Here is a 17136-nt window from a genome sequence, read left to right as displayed (position 1 = left end):
CGCAAGGGGGATTGCAACTACTGGACATGTACGTTTATTATGTAGCAACCCGATTGATGTATGCATCCTGGTGGATCAGGGCGGATGCCAATAATCCGGCGGTAGTACTCGAGGCGGCGCTAGTGGGGTCCTATGAAGCTCTGACGAACCTGGTGTATAGGGGAGGTGGGGCTTTGGGACCCAGGAAGTATACGGAAGCCATGGTAACGGTTATTGAGGCGTGGGTAAGGTTTGTGGAGACACATATTGAAGACCCTACGGGGGAGACCTGGTCTCCATACACCCCCCTGTGGCGCAATACAAGTCTTCCCGAACTCTTGCACCTTTCAGACTTCGATTTCTGGCCTTGAAAAGGAATTAAGTATCTGACACAACTGTATCATGAGGGGGTGTTTCGCTCCTTTGAGAGCTTGCGGTCTGACTTCCTGCTGCCCCGGGCAAGCTTTTACCGCTACCTCCAGTTGAGACATGCTTGTAAAACGTAATTTAAATCCTTGTCTTTGAACTTGGAGTGTGGCCCTCTGGAATCGGTAGCCAGGAGGGCGCATCCATATAAACCAATCTCTTCCTTTTATGTAGAAATTGTAAGGATGCAGGAGTCACCTATTCGGCGATCCTTCATTAGATGGTCGGCGGATATCCCTGAGTTGGAAGACTCTCATCTGGAGGAGTGGCGCTTGGGGTGGAGGACGTCTGTTATAAGCGCCCGCGATCAGCTCATTCAAGTCAAATGGATGCATAGGATATATTTGACTCCGTTGTGTCTTTATTATATGCGGCAAATATCGGATCCGGCTTGTGGAAGGTGTGGGGAGGCTAGGGGATCCTTCTTCCACATGGTTTGGCTGTGCCCGGTATTGCAAGTTTATTGGAAGGGGGTATGCAATTTCATCAACGCGAAGTTGGGGCTCCCAGGGATTTGTGATCCTATGGTATGTGTGTTGGGGCTAGTTTCCGATGCGACTCCGTCTAAATATAGTAGAAAACTGCTGCGACTATTAATGTTCTATGGGAGAAAGAACATACTTTTGAACTGGAAACCACCTAAATGCCCCACCGTGGACCAGTGGTTGCACCTTTATAAATAAGGACCTTCAGATGTACAAGTTGACATATGCAGCAAGGGGGGTACCGGATCGATTCGACAAAATTTGGGTCCTAATGGGTGCAGGCTGAGGGCACGACTTGAGGGAGGGTTAGGAGTGGGGACTGTACTGCCCAAGCGTTTGAGTGAGTGGGCTCCGGCGTCAATCTTATGACAGAGATATCCATTCATTAAAGTTACTTTTTATCTCTCCTGCTGTCAGGAAGTACCTGTACAATTGATCATTACCAAATTCACTTATATTGGTGATTGTGGATATGTAGATTGTTCCTTTTCACTTTGGGATTGTTGTACTTAATGCAAAAGTGTTAAATAAACGCTATTAAAAAAAAGGCTCCATTCACACGTCCGCAATTCTGTAACTCATTTTGCGGAACGGAATTGCAGACCCATTAATTTCTAAGGGGCCACACGATGTGCTGTCCAGGTCCGCAATTCCGTTCCCGAAGAAAATAGAACATGTCCTATTCTTGTCCGCAATTGCGGACAAGATTAGGTATTTTCTATTATAGTGCCGGCTATGTGCGGTCCGCAAAATGCGGAACGCACATTGCTGGTTTTTGCAGATACGTGGATCCGCAAAATACATATTGCTGTGTGAATGGATCTTGTGTAAAAGCAGACATTTAAACAAAAATTCCCACTATTTTTAAAAATTGGTAAATTGTTTGTCATCCCCCCCCCATCCCCCTTCCCCCATGCCAGGCATTTGAAAAGTCCCAAAACATTGTTTTTTAAAATTATGTTGCAATTGTCATTTTTACACTGCCCTTGCCAGGTTTACGAAAAGGGGGTGTATGAGGGTGGGGTCGTCGGCCTCTGTACATTCATCATTATTTACATCAAATACTGGAGTAAATAATGACTGAAATCTATGGCGGCATCGAGTTACGTAGATTTTAGTGTGGCACAGACTGCTGGAGGAGGCATTTAATCCATGACCAGTCCTGCGGCTCTTAAATGCCTCCTCCAATATTGCAGGCTCTATCAAGACTGGCATAGCACACAGTTTTCCACTTGTCTGAATCTACCATTACACTTTTTGGAACCACACAGTTTGGGTAGTTATGCTATTAAATGGCATAGTTAGGTGCAAGGGAGTGTGGGCGTGATGACTTGAATGATAGTTCATCTTGGGGTACTTTCACATTAGCGGCAGGGGACTCCGGCAGGCTGTTCCGGCGAGTGAACAGCCTGTCCTGCCGCTAGTTCACATCCAGTACTTTTAGTCCGGCTGCCTCTCGCCGTGCGCTGCCGTCCCGCCGCTGGAACTCAACCCCCGCCCCCATTATAGTCAATGGGGACGGAGCGGCAGTCCAGGGGCACACGGGGACGGAGCGGCAGTCCAGGGGCACACGTGAACTAGCGGCAGGACGGGTCCGACCGGCTGTTCACCCGCCGGAACAGCCTGCCACCTAATTTTCATCAATATAACTAAGAGCACTGTACCACAGAAGATTGCATACACATCCCAAGCATACCTCTGTGCACTTTGTGCCTTTATTCCATGTCCAGGAAAAGCCCTTTTATTCTGCTGGAAAACAGCTCCTAAGTGCCCAGCTGAAAGTGAAGGTAAAAACAGCTTTTACTCCTGACTCCATTTCTAACGGCTATATCTTCTGATATAGTGGATATAATGCTGTGATTTCTAGTGGCTACCAATTCCAAGATATGAGCAACTAAAGCAGCCCTCCCCTCTTCAGCCTGGTTTGCATGCAGCAGCAGAGCTGGGCACTTGGGAGCTGTTTTCCAGCAGAATAGAAGTGCTTTTCCTTCTAGGGCAGTGCTCTTAGTCATATTGGTGAAAAACAGGTGACACTCCCTTTAAACCCTTTACTGATTAATCTTTAGCCATAGAGTGACAGCCTGCCCTAGTTTTGGAATCCTAGTTTTATGTTCAAACTATTTTTATTCAGAGATGGCTTATAAATGCAAGCACGTAACAAAGAATTTTTGCAATTGTCAATGTAGATGTTAATGACATCTTGTATATCTTTGTTTCATTAGATTTCACACTTGCATACAGAAATGTAAAAGCGTTATCATAACACAATAGTGGGGGTAATGGGGAAGATAAGGGTGGGAAGGGGGGAGGGGGGATATTGCAACACATGTTTCGACATTTTACAAGTATAATCTATTCATCCTCTTACGTCCTGAGAAGGAAGAAAGAAAGAAATTCACTGTGTGGTATGAAAACCTCTATGAGCCACCCAAAGGCCCCATACTTTTTGGAACACAGGGGTCTATTCTCCCATCCTGCAATCTGCTCCATCCTATATATGTCATCACATCTGAGTTCCCATTGTTCCATTGAAGGAGGGGTATTTTTCCGCCACTTAACAGCAACTAAAACACGTGCAGCTGCCAGAAGGTGTGTAATGAGACGTTTGGTGAAAACTGAGCACCTCATCTGGTCTAGTAAATTCAGTAGACAAATCTGTGGAGAGGGCAGAACCTTATTCTTGCAGACCTCTGTGACATCTGAACATATCTGTTCCCAATATTTTTTAATTATATCACACTGCCACCAGATGTGTAAGAAACTGCCTATTTCCTTGTTGCATCTTATTTCACTGACCTCAGGGTACATTTTATGTAGAACATCTGGCGTGTAATACCACCTGGTTAGTATTTTAAAGTAATTTTCTTGTAGTCTCACACAAGTCGAGATTTTCGGAGTGAGTGAGAGACATTTATGTATGGAGTTTTGATTCAGATCTAAATGTAGATCCGATTCCCATCTTTCTATATACGGATTGATTTTCGGGCTCGAATGAGTAAGTATCAGGATTTACTCCATAGTGTAAAGTGTAGAGATCTTTTTAACAGGTTCCTGCCTCTGGAGAACCATTTTTTTCAAACCTTGTTGGGTCTGTTTTATTTATTGGTATAACCGGTTTTAGATAGTTCCTTATCTATGACCTCTGTAAAAATGACAAAGCGGATATATTGTCTCCTTTATCCCACTTGCTGCTCAGTGTACCCCACGTATCTAATAAGTCCACCACTGGTGAAGTATATGTATTCACCCTCTCAGGGAGTGTTTGTATAAATTGCAGGGGTGCATTGTGTAGAATATCTCTGAGTTGAGTCAAAGGGGAGATTGTAGTAGTGAGTAGGGGAGTAATCAGTTTTTGTTTCCATATTTGGATCGTAGTTTTAGTAATGGGGTTTCCAATAGATGCTCCGGTGATATATTTTCCGTGTAGTAATGGTCGCAATGTGGAGTGACTAGTAGCCAACTCAGATTGAATATCAAGTCTATCTCCCTTGTAGCGTAGCCACTCTAAACATCTCATCCCATGAACCGCTAAATAGTATCCATTAAAGTCCGGTACCCCCATACCCCCTTGACTGACTGGTAAGGGAATCCTAGTTTTAAAACAAGACCAAGATCGTGGTTCTTGTAACTCGAGCAGTGCGACTATGGAGCTTTCTGCTAGAAGAGGTGGTGATAGTGAACTCGCTAAAAGAGTTCAAGAGGGGTCTGGATGTATTTCTAGAGCATAATATTACAGGTTATAGCTAATAAGATTTCTGCAGCGATTGTTGGTCCAAGAGGTTATTTTGATTGGAGAAAATAGACTTCCACCTCCCATGTTTTTTTTTTTGTTTGCCTTCCTCTGGATCGGCTTGCAGGATAACAGGCTGAACTGGATGGATGGATGTCCATTTTTTTCAGCCTTATAATCTGTTAATAACCTAACCTGAGCTACAACTTATCCGATGCATTAGGACAGTTATGGCTAACCTTTTACAGACTGGGTGCCCAAAACCCACATATTTATAGCAAAGTGCCAACACAGCAATTTAAAGGGAACCTGTCACAAAAAAAATCGCCTATTGAGCTGTTAAGAGTACCTTATAGTGCTACATAGTTGTGTCCTATAGCACTTTTTCGTCCTTTTCCTGCATTTATCGTCACTGAGAAATCGATGTTTCTCGCCCATATTCCTTGGGGGACACAGGAAACCATGGGTATAGCTCTGCTCCCTAGGAGGCGTGACACTAAGTGAAAGCTGTAAGCCCCTCCTCCATCAGCTATACCCTTCAGCCTGGAGAGAGAGACTACCAGTTTTTTGCTTAGTGTCCAAGGAGGCAAGACACTCCCTGCTTAGGCAGGGTTGTTTTCCTATAATTTTTTATTTTTGCGTTATTTGTTGTTTTTAATTCGGTTTTTTTCTACTTACAGGGACAACAGAGGCGCACTAGACCCCTCTGTTTTCTCCCGGGGTTGAGTCGCGCCAGTGCCGGTAATACCGCACTGCCGCCTCCCCCACAGAAGACAAGGTGGACCAGGGCAGCCTCGCTCCCCTGCGTCCCGCCAGCTCAAGGGTCGCCCGCACGCCAAGTCCCTCCCCCGGCTTCCTGCCACTGCGGTGCCAGTGGCTGAAGGGGCGACCCTGCTGGATGGATTGAGGGCGAAGACAGCGTATGGTGAGAGTGGCTGCTCCAGCCTCCCCTTCCCTCCCTCCCACCGCTGCTACATCTCTCCGTGCCATCTACCCCCCCCCCCTTCCCTCCCCTCCCCCATGGGCATATCGGGGCCGGCAACTTTACCGGCCATCATTTGGGGGGGGACTTCGTTCTGGTGTTGCAGACCCAGGACAAGCTGGTTCTTAGGGGGGTGGCTACCATCTTCAACGGCAGGGCAGTCAGGGGGACGGCTGTATGAGGAGATTCAGGCGAGGGCCGCTTACTTGAACGGCACCTTTTCATGGCCGGCACTTCATCTACCTAGGGGGTTAAATCATTTTGCCGCGCGCGCGTGCGGCTCTGCTTCTCCTTCAGCGCGGCAAGGGGGGGGGGCGGAGCTTTCTACATGCGCTCCGCTACTTCCTGGTTCGTCGGGCTCCACATCTCAGGTGCTGCGTGGAGCTCTCTCTCTCTCTCTGCCGTCCGATCCTGAAGCTATTCACCTCTGTGCCTGCCGCCTCTCCTCCACAGCCTCCCTTCAGTCTGCTGCCCTTGCTGTCTGCCGCTTGCATCATCTGGGTCTGGTAGGACTGTTAACCCCATCCGTGCCACCAGTACTGTTACTTGGGTGTGATCCCCGTTTTTTTTTTTTTCACCTGGGGTCTCCCACTTTAAGTGCAACTTTTCTTCCACCATGTCAGACCCTTCTGCAGCTGCCAAGCCTTGGTACCATGCCTGTACCGCTTGTAGGGAAGCCTTTCCCCGGGGGCAGTCTGATCCGCACTGTCCTGCATGCCGAGCTCCACCGCAGCCTCAGTCGCCCGCTGTGTCGCTCCCTGCTTCCTCTGACCCGCCTGACTGGGCTAGATCCCTGTCCCAGGCCGTGGAAAGCCTCACTCAGGTCGTGGGCCGCCTAATAGACAGGCCGCCTACCCCGCAGGACGCCATTCTTACTGTCGCGCCCTCCGGGTCCATCGCTTCTGCCGCTGCGGCGGGTTCACCCTCTCTTAGTGACCCTTCCCGAGCTAGGCACTCTCAGAAGCGTTTTAGAGTAGAGCGAGCCTCCTCCTCGGATGCCTCCCTCTCCCCGCCACGCGTGCGCACTCAGACGAGCCTCTCCTCTCCAAAGGATTCGCTCTCTGAAGGTGAATTGGCGGTTTCAGATTTGGAAATGGACTCGGCCCTGCCGTCCAAGCTAGCCTCAGCGATGGGTCAGCTCATCTCTGATATTCGTGACACCTTTAAGGTGCAAGATGACCCCCCTAGCTCTGACGCAGCTAGCGTCTCCTTTATCAGACCCAGGCAGGCCTCAAAAGTTTTTCCAATCCACTCTGATTTCTCCTCCGTGGTGTCGCAGGCTGCCCGCACACCCGCAGCAAAGCAGTCCTCTGCCTGAAGGCGCGCCCCCACCCACCCGGGTGGGGGGCCGGCTCCTCCTTTTCAGGGACGTCTGGATGGCTCACGTCTCCGACGCCTGGGCTCTCGAAATTGTGTCCTCCGGATACAAAATCGAATTCGCGTCCTTCCCTCCAGATCGGTTCTTTCGCTCCCGCCCGCCGCGGGACCCGAAAAGCGCGGCTGCGTTCTCCGCGGCCGTTCAAGCCTTACTGGACAGAGGGGTGATTACCCCCGTTCCTCTAGAGGAAAGGTTCCAAGGGTTCTATTCGAACCTCTTTGTAGTTCCCAAGAAGGGAGGTTCGGTGCGGCCCATTTTGGACCTCAAAAAGCTCAACCGTTTTCTCCTCCTTCGACGGTTTCGGATGGAGTCCCTCCGTTCCGCGGTGGCTTCCCTGGAGCGGGGAGACTTCATGTCTTCCATCGATATACAGGATGCCTACCTCCATGTTCCGGTAGCCCGGTGTCACCATCGCTTCCTCCGATTCGCCGTGGGGGACCTCCACTTCCAATTTGTCGCCCTTCCCTTTGGGCTGGCAACAGCCCCCCGGGTGTTCACCAAGGTCCTGGCCCCGGTTTTGGCCTTACTCCGTTCCAGGGGTGTTTTTCTGCTACCGTACTTGGACGATATCCTCATCAAGGCTCCGTCCCTTTCTCAAGCGGTTGCCAGCGTGGATCTCACTCTAGAGACTCTGGCGAGGTTCGGTTGGGTCATCAACTTCCCCAAGTCCTCCCTTCCCCCCTCCAGACAACTGGTCTTCCTGGGAATGCTTTTAGACACGGGAGCGGCGGAGGTACGTCTTCCCTCGGAAAAACGATTGACCCTCCGCCGGGCGATTCGGGGTCTCCTTCTCCACCGTCGACCGTCCTTCCGCTTCTGCATGCGGGTCTTGGGGCAGATGGTTGCCTGCTTCGAGGCGATCCCATTTGCGCAGTTTCACTCCCGCCCTCTCCAACGGGCGATCCTCTCCTCCTGGGACAAATCGCCGCAGTCTCTGGATCATCCCTTCCATCTATCGCCTCCGGTGCGGTCATCTCTCCGCTGGTGGTTACAGTCCCCTCTTCTGGGCAGGTCTTTTCTGCCGCTCAACTGGTTGGTGGTTACAACCGATGCCAGTCTCTTGGGCTGGGGAGGCGTGTTTCCTCCCCGATCCGTCCAGGGCATTTGGTCTCCATCGGAGTCCAAACTCTCGATCAATGTCCTGGAGCTGAGAGCGGCCCTTCTGTCTCTGCGACACTGGACTCATCTGCTGAAGGGTCATCCAGTTCGTGTGCAATCGGACAACGCCACGGCCGTGGCATACATAAACCACCAGGGGGGCACTCGCAGCGCTGCAGCGATGCGGGAGGTCACCAGCATTCTCCGTTGGGCGGAAACCCACGTCCCGGCTCTATCGGCAATTTTTATTCCAGGGGTGGACAATTGGGCGGCGGACTTCCTCAGTCGCACCACTGTCGACCCCGGCGAGTGGTCTCTTCACCCGGAGGTATTCGAGGCCATTTGCCTTCGTTGGGGCATGCCGGACGTGGACCTCATGGCCTCCAAGTTCAATCACAAGGTCCCCGCCTATCTGTCCAGGGACAGGGATCCGGGAGCTTGCGGAGCCGACGCCCTCGTTCGTCCTTGGCGAGGCTTCGCGCGTCCGTACATATTCCCTCCCATCCCACTCCTGCCCAAGGTCCTTCGGAAGATCGCGGCGGAGGGCGTCTCGGTGATTCTGGTCGCTCCGGACTGGCCCCGCCGGTCTTGGTATGCCGACCTCATGCTGCTCCTGGCAGACGCGCCCTGGCCGCTGCCCGCCAGGGAAGATCTTCTCTCTCAGGGACCGATCTTCCACCCGCGTTTAAGGTCCCTACGTTTGACGGCGTGGTTGTTGAGACCACCGTCTTGACACGTAGGGGTTTTTCTGCGGACGTCGTCCGCACCATGATCCGTGCCCGCAAGCCGTCCTCTTCTAGGATCTATTATAGGACCTGGAGGACCTATTTGGGGTTCTGTGCCGATCTGGGGATTCCTCCGCTCCGCTTTTTTCTCCCCACTGTTTTGTCCTTCCTGCAGGGCGGACTCGCCCAGGGTCTGGGTCTTAGTTCTTTGAAGGGTCAGGTGTCTGCGCTGTCCATTTTGTTTCAGCGCCCACTGGCCCCCCTTGGTCCTGTCAAGACCTTCCTTCAGGGCGTGGCTCACGCGGTTCCCCCGTACCGCCCTCCGGTACCGCCCTGGGACCTGAACCTGGTTCTCTCAGCGCTCCAGGCTTCTCCTTTCGAGCCTCTGCGGACGGTTTCCTTGCGACTTTTGTCCTGCAAGGTTATTTTCCTTGTGGCCGTCACCTCTCTTCGGAGGGTGTCCGAATTGGCTGCACTCTCCTGTCTGGAACCTTTCCTAGTGTTCCACCAGGACAAGGTGGTCCTTCGTCCGGTCCCTTCCTTCCTTCCTAAGGTGGTCTCCGCCTTTCATCTGAACGAGGACATCGTTCTCCCCTCCTTGTGTCCTTCCCCTTCCCACCCCCGGGAGAGGGAGCTTCATCGCCTGGACGTTGTCAGGGCGCTCAAGGTTTACCTGGAGGTAACCAGCTCTTTCAGGCGTACTGACTCGCTCTTTGTGGTTCCGGAGGGGTCGCGCAGAGGGATGGCGGCATCCAAAGTTGCTATCGCCCGTTTTGTCAAGATGGCTGTTACTGAGGCTTACCTCGCCAAGGGCAAGGTTCCGCCCCTCGGTGTTACCGCTCACTCCACTAGAGCGGTCGGGGCTTCCTGGGCTCAGAGGAATCGGGCTTCTACGGAGCAGATTTGCAAGGCGGCCACTTGGTCCTCCTTGCACACCTTCACCAAGTTCTACAGGGTGCATACTCATGCGTCGGCTGACGCTGCTTTAGGCCGTCTGGTGTTGCAGGCGGCAGTTGATTGATGCCTTCGGTGTTGGTCTAATTTGTTCTGGTCCCTCCCTTCTGGGACTGCTCTGGAACGTCCCATGGTTTCCTGTGTCCCCCAAGGAATATGGGCGAGAAAAGGAGACTTTTGTATTACTTACCAGTAAAGTCTCTTTCTCGCTCTTCCTTGGGGGACACAGCACCCGCCCTTCATTTGGGTTTACAGTTGTGGTTCCGGCTTGGTTGCCCCCGTTGGGGCTTGACAGTTCCTTTTTTTCCGGTTGGTGGTTATCTTTCACTACTTGGACACGCAACTGGTAGTCTCTCTCTCCAGGCTGAAGGGTATAGCTGATGGAGGAGGGGCTTACAGCTTTCACTTAGTGTCACGCCTCCTAGGGAGCAGAGCTATACCCATGGTTTCCTGTGTCCCCCAAGGAAGAGCGAGAAAGAGACTTTACTGGTAAGTAATACAAAAGTCTCCTTTTTAATCAGCCGCTGCCCCGTGTTTCAAGTCAGTCTTGAAGTCAAGGGGGCAGCGGCCTAGGCATCTCCAATCCTGCTTTTCCGGCCTCTCGCCGCCTTGATTTACACGCCGCATCTCAGTGCCGGGACCGCTCTCTCAGCCCGCATGCGCAGTAAAGGGCTGCTGTAACGCGATCCCGGCTCGTACACTCAGCCGGCTTCAGTCTCACTACTGCGCATGCGCCCGCCAGCCTTACATACTCGTGCCCGCGCCCGGCATCTTCTCTTCCTGCTCATACAGAGTGCGAGTATGTAAGGCTGGCGGGCGCATGCGCAGTAGTGAGACTGAAGCCGGCTGAGTGTACGAGCCGGGATCGCGCTACAGCAGCCCTTTACTGCACATGCGAGCTGAGAGCGCGGACCCGGCAGAGTATATCTTTCATGTACTTTATCATTTAACTATAATAGCCTGCCTACATTCAGTGCGCTGCCTGTGCCATTCATAGCGCACCCTGCACTGATAAATGGCAAGAAAAGTCTAAGGCATATTAGTACGCCTTAGACTTTTTCCAGGGCATGGGTGCCCACATAGAGGGCTCTGAGTGCCACCTCTAGCACCAGTGCCATAGGTTTGCCACCATTGCATTAGGGTATATGAGATGTGTCCTTAGAAGGGACAGGATTTATTAAGAAGCAAATATAATGATTAGAGGTTGTGTCATCTCATATATTGGGTTAATATCGTAAGGATATGCCCCCAGTGTCTGATAGGTGTCGGACCCTACATATCTCTAAAACGGAGCCCGCAAAGTGGAGAGCGGACGACAGATGCGCGGCCGCCTTACATTAGTTTCTGATCACTGGCTCAGATATTTCTATTATCCCCATAGAAAGAAATAGAGCAGTGGCCGTGCTTGCCTGTTGCACTTCCCATTTGTTTCTAGGGGACTTTCCACAATAGCTGAGTGTGTCGCTTAGTAAATATCAGCATTCCCATAGAAAAGAATAGCTGATGGCCGCACATACATGGTCCATCCTCCTTCTCTTTGCGGGACCCGCAGCTATAAGATATTGCAGGCACATACTAGTGACATGCCCCCATTGTATGAGATGGGCCAACCACTTTAAATGTATAGGTCAGCTGTAATGTTTATAAGTTATGTCACTGTAAAGCACTATGTTCTATGATACAATAGAATATATTATAGTACAATTGAAAAGAATATATTCTTTTTCAGTCAACCAATTCATCGGATAGTGAAGCACCAAATGAGAATGGTTGTGATGTAGAAAAACTGACTGTAACTAATTCTGACTCCTCATCAAGTGCAGATGAAAGCGGTGAAAAGCAACAGCCTAAATCTGCAGTGGTAAGTTTTTACAGGTCTGTATGATTCTGAGAAACACGATGTATGAGGCAAAAGCTTCTATTGTTCCTGTATTTCTTTAAATGTGAAAAAAAAAAATTTTTTTATAAAAAAATATATATTAGGTTCTCCTGACCGTTCTGAGCCTTCTTATGCAGATTCCATATTTAACAGGAAACAATAATGCTGCATGTGACTGACACCTTTGTGTAAGCAGTGTTTGGGAGTAGGGGAACTTTAATGCAGTCCATGAAAGTCTGTGAACTTGCTTTGTATACCCCCCTAGGGGTAATCAGGTTTCTAATTTTAATCAGTGCACCAATGAAATTGACCAATTTCTAATCCTAGAAGCTTATAACCATCTGCTATAACTTAATTTCTTGGCTGAGTGGTGGTCATGGCAGCCAGAGGCCCAGTGAAAGCCCCCCGGTCTGCTTTCTTTGTACCCCTATTAAACTTGCCAAAGGTAGTGTAACAGGATATTGGTAAAAGCACAATACACTGCAATACAAAGTGATGTAGTATATGGTACTTTTGTAATTTTTCCAACACCGTTAATACTGTGACCCAGAAAAAATTTAGGAATTGCCTTTTTTGTATTACCCTCCCACATAATGTATACATTAAATGTTGCTTTTAAAAGTCCTGTAGAAAAAAAAAACAAGCCCTTATACTGAAATTTCTCTAGAAAAATAGTTATGGCTCTTTGAAGTCAGAGGTGAAAAAACAAAACAAGAAAATGACAGTTGGTTTGCTTTATTTTACAGTCTCCCCCGCATTCATCCAGCGAAATGGATCCCGATAGTGTTTCTTCTTCTGAAGCAGAGAATTCTGACAGTGACAAGGTACTACACCAAAAATTTACATATAATTGTGGAAACATTATGCCATGCTATCTGCTGATAATATAAATTATGGTCGTGGCTTCGGATACTGGAGCTGTCGTAGTGAACCCAGGAAACCTGAACGTATCATATACTAAGTAGGCCTGGATTGTGCCCATAGCCGTGAAACATGGGTAGCCTATAAGGTAGGGTTGTTGCGGGTATCGAAATTTCGATACCCAATCGATACTTTTGTCCCGGTATCGATACGATACCGGGATTTCCGTTTTTTCGATACTGGGCTGCGCTTCTGCGCAGTCTAGTATCTCTGAACATGAGCGCGCTGCTATCGGCGCGCTCATGTTCTCTCTCAGCAGCACGGGGAGAAGGAAGCTGTCCTCCCTCCCCCCTGTGCTGCTGCCGCTGCCACCAATGAGAAGAGAGGGGCGGAGGAGGGGCGGCAATGAGAAGAGAGGGGCGGAGGAGGGGCGGCAATGAGAAGAGAGGGGGTGGAGGAGGGGCGGCGATGAGAAGAGAGGGGCGGAGGAGGGGCGGGCGCACTGCGCCACCAATGATAGGATTACTATCGGAGCGATGGGAGGAGACATCAGCTTCACTAGTGGGCGTTCCTTTTCCCTGCGCTGCGATTGGACAGCGCTACAGCCAGGGAGAAGGAACGCCCACTAGTGAAGCTGATGTCTCCTCCCATCGCTCCGATAGTAATCAGCAGCATGTGGAGCAGGAGAGGAGACAGTAATGGGGCACTGCGGGCGAACGGAGCGGCGCCCAGGACTAAATGGTGAGTGCTGAGACATCGCTGGGCGCCGCTCTGTGTGGCCTAATAGTGAAAGTCTGGACTCATATACAGTAGTCAGTCTTTAACACATACAGGAGGCGGGTGCCGGCAGCAGAATCGCATTGCCGGCACCCTGCCCCTGACAGGGAGCTGCGATCAGCGGCAGTTAACTGCCGCTGATCTGCTAGTACCCGCCTCCTGTATAAAGGGGTAAAATCATTGGTGGTGCAGTGTGCCCCCCCCCCTCAATCCCCCCCATCCAATTAAAATCATTGGTGGCACAGTGCGCCGGCCCCTCTCAACCCTCCAGTATTAAAATCATTGGTGGCAGTGGCCACAGGGACCTCTCCACTCCCCCTCATTGGTGGTGCAGTGGCAGCTTCTGATCGGAGCCCCAGCTGTGTAAGCCTGGGGCTCCGATCGGTTACCATGGCAGCCAGGACGCTACAGAAGCCCTGGTTGCCATGGTAACATCCCTGATGCTGTGTGCACAAAGCACAGAGCAGCAGGGACAGTGTGGAGTCCTATTCACCCTGATAGAGATCTATCAGGGTGAATAGGAAAAGGGATGAAAGATCCCAGGTTCTAGCCCCTAAGGGGGGAAATAGTTATTAAATAAAAAGTGAAAAAAAAAAAACACTAAAATATGAAGTATAAATCACCCCCCTTTTCCCAATTTCACATATAAAATATATAAATAAACATATTACATCGCCACGTCAGAAAAGTCCAAACTATTAAAATATAAAAAAAAAATCTAGGTGGTGAATGCCGGAACAGAAAAAATAAAATAAAAACTGCGCGATTCGCCATTTTTAAAAATGAGGAATGCACGCGGCTTTTTTTGTTTATTTTTTTCGCGTGGTATCGAATGGTATCGAGTATCGCAATACTTTTTCATGGTATCGAAACCGAATCAAAAATTTGGTATCGCAACAACTCTACTATAAGGGGGCATACCCTGAGGAAGCCCTTGAAAAGGGGAGGGAGGGTGGGGCATGAAATGACGTCAGCGTCGGATGACCGTGGGAGGGGGCTTATAAAGTCTACGCCCCTCCCACAATCACAGGCTGCAACAGCCTTGACAATTATGGTCATGGCTACGGATACTGGAGCTGTCGTAGTGAACCCAGGAAACCTGAACGTATAATATACTAAGTAGGCCTGGATTGTGCCCATAGCCGTGAAACGTGGGTAGCCTATAAGGGGCCAAAAAGCAAGGCAAAAGGTAGATTTTGTATTTATTGAAGGGTACGTGAATTACAATGACAGTTTGCGGAAAACGTCTGATATTTCCTGATGCGGATTGGGAATGTACCTGGTGAAGCAAGATGATTCCCAACGTCCCATCTTCCGAATGATGTGGCTGGGAACGTTATGCTTGGAGGCTGCGGAAGCCACCCCGATCCGAAACGAGTGACCTGAAATTGTTTTGGGATCGACACCTAGGCCAGCGACTAGAAGGCGAATGTGGGAAATGAATTGCGCGGTCGTGAGGGGCTTGGACTTGAAGGGTAGCAGCGGACTGTCTGGGGAGGAATGACTCGAGGAGCTGATTAATTGGTTGAACACCTGGACTGGGCACCATTTGTTGAAGGGCCTGAAGTACTTGACTGGGACTGGGGGCCCTGCTTGCGACGTTTTGGTGGAAGGTAATAGCAGGATGAAATGGTCGTGTCTCCAAGTTAACTGGCTCTTGGTCAGACCCTTGGATTTTGGAGAGAAACCTGTGAATTCCCCTGGGCGCAAAAACCCATAGAAACCTTAATACATGGCTGCTTTAATGATGGTGCTGGGATGGAGCCCGAAAGGGTTGCTGTGTAGGGAATTGGAAAGTTTCCTGAACAGATCCCCTGAGACTGGTTGCCTGGTGGGAGTGCATGGCAGACTGGTTTTTTGAATTCCCCTAAGGACGGCCCTGATGGCGGGGGATGCTAATATTGCCTTACTACCGGGATGGTTGAGGGTGGAATAGTATTGCACCCCTGCCATGTACAATCTGATGGAGTTGTAGCCAAGTTTGAGGTGATAGTGGCAATAAGCTAAAAGGCCATCAAATAGGTGGTCCTATCTGTGCCGCTCCTAGGGTCGAGACGTGAAAATTTTTGGAAGCTGTTCCAACCAGTTTTGTAGTTTCTGGTTGTATTGGCTGATAATGATTTTTGCATAAGGGATTTGGCGGATGAAATGATTTGTGCTAGTCCATGCGTAGTGTGTTGAACTCCGGAGGGGACAATCCTGCTGGATCCGCCTCTGGCATGACCTGGAAGAAATGGTTGAAATGAAAGCGTGACAGTGCATCAGCCGCGGAGTTCTGGACACCCTGGATGTGTCTGCATGAAATTTGGAAGTTGTGCTGTAGGGAGAACCAAACTAATTTGCGGACAAAAGGCATGATGTGGCGGGATTTGGACATACCTTTGGTAATGATATCCACTACCGACTGATTGTCCGTAATGAATGTCACCAGGGAGTTTGCCCACTGCCTGCCCCAAACTTTTGCGGCCGCTACGATTGGGTAGATCTCTAGGAGGGGGGAGGATCTGAGGTACTGGCTGAGCGAAGAGATCTCGGGGGGCCAGTGGCCCGCAAACCACTGGGTGTTGTAGATGGCCGCGAAACCCCTGGAGGCAGCGGCGTCAGAAAAAATCATGGGAGAAGAGGGACACCATTGAGGGACGAATAGGGAGATCCCGTTCCAGCGGGTCAGGAAGGAATTCCACATGGCTAGATCCGCCATCGCGTGTGCGTCCAGGACTATCAGGGAGTCCTGCTCTGCGGCAGTTGGTAGCAGATCCAGGAGTCTGGACAAGAAGGCCTTGCCCTGGGGCATGATCCTGGCGGCGAAGTTCAGCATGTCTAGCAGGGATTGTAGTTCCTGCTTTGAGATGACCCTGCAACCCACAAATCTGGAAATTACCTCCTTGATCTTTGACAGCTTGTCCTCAGGCAACCTCGCTTCCATCTTGCGGGTATCGAAGACTATGCCGAGGAAGTGATGGTGGTTGAGGGTCCTTTGATCTTGGTAGGGGCGACAGGGATGTTGAGGTTGGCGAAAACCTGGAGTAGGCTATCAAGTTTGCAGGGTGAAACGTCTGGTTGCTCTATTAAGAGAAAGTCATCCAGGTAGTGGATGACCATGGGGCACCCGCAATGGTTAACCAGGACCCAGTGGAGGGCCTGGGCGAACTGGTCGAACAACCACGGACTACTTTTGGAGCCGAAGGTGAGGCGATTGGCGAAGTAATACAAGTCGTCCCATTTGATGCCATAGAATTTCCAGAGTTGTGGGTTGATGGGCAGCAGCTTGAAAGCGTCCGCCAGGTCATCTTTGGACAGCCAAGCCCCCTGGCCTGCCAGGAGGATGAGAGCGATGGCTTCACTGAGAGAAGAGTACTTCATCGAGAACTCTTCGGACGGAACCAGGGAGTTGAGGCTGGGAATGTGAGACCCATGAGGAGCTGAGAGGTCGTAAATTAATAATTTTTTTTTATTTGAAAATTTTTTGGTAACGATGCCGATAGGGTTTATCCTCCAGTAATCAAACGGAATGCTGGAGAAAGGGCCAATGAGAAAACCCTTCTCCAGCTCCGCCCGGACCAGAGGACCCACCGAAGCGGCATCAGAAATGGCGGACCTGAAGTTGGGGCCTTCCCAAGATGACTGAGGAAGGGCCACGAGACCAGTGTGGAATCCTTCCTTGAAACCGTTGATGAGGAAGCGAACCTGGTGGGGATTGTGATGGTCACGGAGAAGTGCAGCTAGTAGGTCAATGTTGACCACGTCTACTCACTTGTTCCTGGCCTATCTATTTGGGCAAACTGACGGGGTGGGCCCTGAAACAAGTGGAGCAGAAGTGGAGTGCTCTACATTGGTTGTAGTTGCAGGTTGCAAAATTGTA

At 50.4% G+C, this 17136-nt stretch overlaps 1 protein-coding gene across 4 annotated transcripts in view; it reads left to right on the top strand.

Moving 5' to 3' along the window:
• Window positions 1-17136, top strand: part of HDGFL2 (HDGF like 2) — a 270439-nt gene that overhangs the window by 53110 nt on the left and 200193 nt on the right. For all 4 annotated transcript variants that reach the window (XM_040417749.1, XM_040417747.1, XM_040417748.1 and 1 more), the window contains exons 4-5: window positions 11487-11618; window positions 12383-12460. In XM_040417749.1, coding sequence (XP_040273683.1) covers window positions 11487-11618; window positions 12383-12460 — 210 coding nt within the window. The remainder of the gene's footprint in view (window positions 1-11486; window positions 11619-12382; window positions 12461-17136) is intronic.

Source organism: Bufo bufo, chromosome 2, assembly GCF_905171765.1.
Source record: "Bufo bufo chromosome 2, aBufBuf1.1, whole genome shotgun sequence".
In the NCBI taxonomy this organism is placed as follows: domain Eukaryota; kingdom Metazoa; phylum Chordata; class Amphibia; order Anura; family Bufonidae; genus Bufo; species Bufo bufo.
Note: the sequence above shows the minus strand (reverse complement) of the source record. Positions and strands in the feature narration are given on the sequence as shown.